The sequence below is a fragment of the Aplysia californica genome, unplaced genomic scaffold (assembly GCF_000002075.1).
Source record: "Aplysia californica isolate F4 #8 unplaced genomic scaffold, AplCal3.0 scaffold01129, whole genome shotgun sequence".
NCBI classification, from domain to species: domain Eukaryota; kingdom Metazoa; phylum Mollusca; class Gastropoda; order Aplysiida; family Aplysiidae; genus Aplysia; species Aplysia californica.
This window is the reverse complement of record NW_004798399.1, coordinates 166,733-168,181: the sequence shown is the minus strand read 5'-3', so window position 1 is coordinate 168,181 and position 1,449 is coordinate 166,733. Positions and strand designations below refer to the sequence as shown.

The 1,449-nt window shown below is 46.7% G+C and overlaps 1 protein-coding gene across 1 annotated transcript in view; it reads left to right on the top strand.

The window, feature by feature from the left end:
- The window catches only part of LOC101847545 (sodium- and chloride-dependent GABA transporter ine), a gene marked incomplete at its 5' end in the record, with an annotated part of 46,593 nt that overhangs the window by 12,366 nt on the left and 32,778 nt on the right, over positions 1-1,449 (top strand). Inside the window, 1 exon segment of the mRNA XM_013090064.2 lies at positions 1,043-1,175. Coding sequence (XP_012945518.2) covers positions 1,043-1,175 — 133 coding nt within the window.

The window sequence follows — 1,449 nt, the reverse complement described above, 5'->3', positions numbered from 1 at the left end:
CCGTGTGCAAGTTGCGCACGTTAAAGATCCCTTGGTGGTCTAAAATCGATAAGAGTAGGCTTCGTCCGCCACCCGGGCAAAATTCAAAATTTCCTACTAACTGAAAATATTAGGTGTGTCCCGCGCACTCATATGACCTTATGCAGTTGCGAGCGCCGTAAAACACTTTACAAAAACTAAAAACAAAACGAATCATGGACCTTGACGGCAGAGCTTCAGAGGAAGATCCAAGCAGCCGAAATGAGATACTTTAGATTTAGACGACTCTTTGGCCTCTCCTACAATGACCACGTCACAAATGAGGAAGTGTGCAGTAGAGGGAAACAACACAGGAGTCACTATTTACACTTGCTGTGTGGATGGTTGGCGGGTGCTCTGGTGTGGTTTGCTCCTTCTTTCCTATCAAACATCTATCGTCCTCATCTCCTCCTTTCTTCTTTTTTAAAAATCTTTGTTACTCTCTTGTAATACCTCTAATCTTCTGGCGCTCATATGACCTTATGCAGTTGCGAGTGCCGTAAAACCTCTACTGAAACTTTAAAAAAGACTTGCTGTCTACTGTGAAGCGTAGAAAACTGAACATTCACGTTCCTTTATTTTTCTTGGGTTTTTTTTTCCGCGTTCCCTCATTTTCGAGGGTGCAGTGGCGGAGCGGTTAGTGCGCTCGTCTCCGAAGTCGAAAATCCAGGTTCGAGCCTCGGTTCGGACACGGATTCTTTTCACCCCCTCCTGCCCACCCAGCAGTAATGGGTACTTGACTTCCAGTTGGGGAAGTAAAGGCGGCGTGGAAAGGAACTGGCCACCCTACCACAATATGTCGATGGCCCAGGAAGTTGTCTCACAAACAAGACAACCCCCAATGTCCGGATCGGATGCGGGAACAACTTTACTTTACTTATCCTCTTTTTCAACGTTTATTTCGCCTCTCCTCATGTGTCCCGTTTATTTCGCCTCTCCTCATGTGTCCCGTTTATTTCGCCTCTCCTCATGTGTCCCGTTTATGGCACGTTCTCTGATTTTTCACGTTTCTTCCTTTCCCCAGAGAGAATGTTCTGGAACGATCAAGCGGCATCGACGAACAAGGCGCCTTCCGCTGGCAGCTTCTGCTCATCCTGCTGTTATGTTGGGTCGTCGTCTACTTCTGCATCTGGAAGGGTCCAAAGTCTACCGGAAAGGTAAGTTCTTCTTCTTCATCGTCGTCGTCGTTGTCGTCGTCATCATCGTCTTCAATTTCATCTTCATCATCATCTTCATCATCATCATCATCATCATCATCATCATCATCATCATCATCATCATCACTGCGTTTCTCACCCTGCACCAGGATATAGGCCATGAACAAACACTTTCCACCTTTCCCTATCCTGGGCTGACTTCTTGATAGTATTCCCACTTTTCTGTCTATCATTCTCTGTGAGTGGGCGGTTGGCGGGTGCTCTGGTGTGGTTT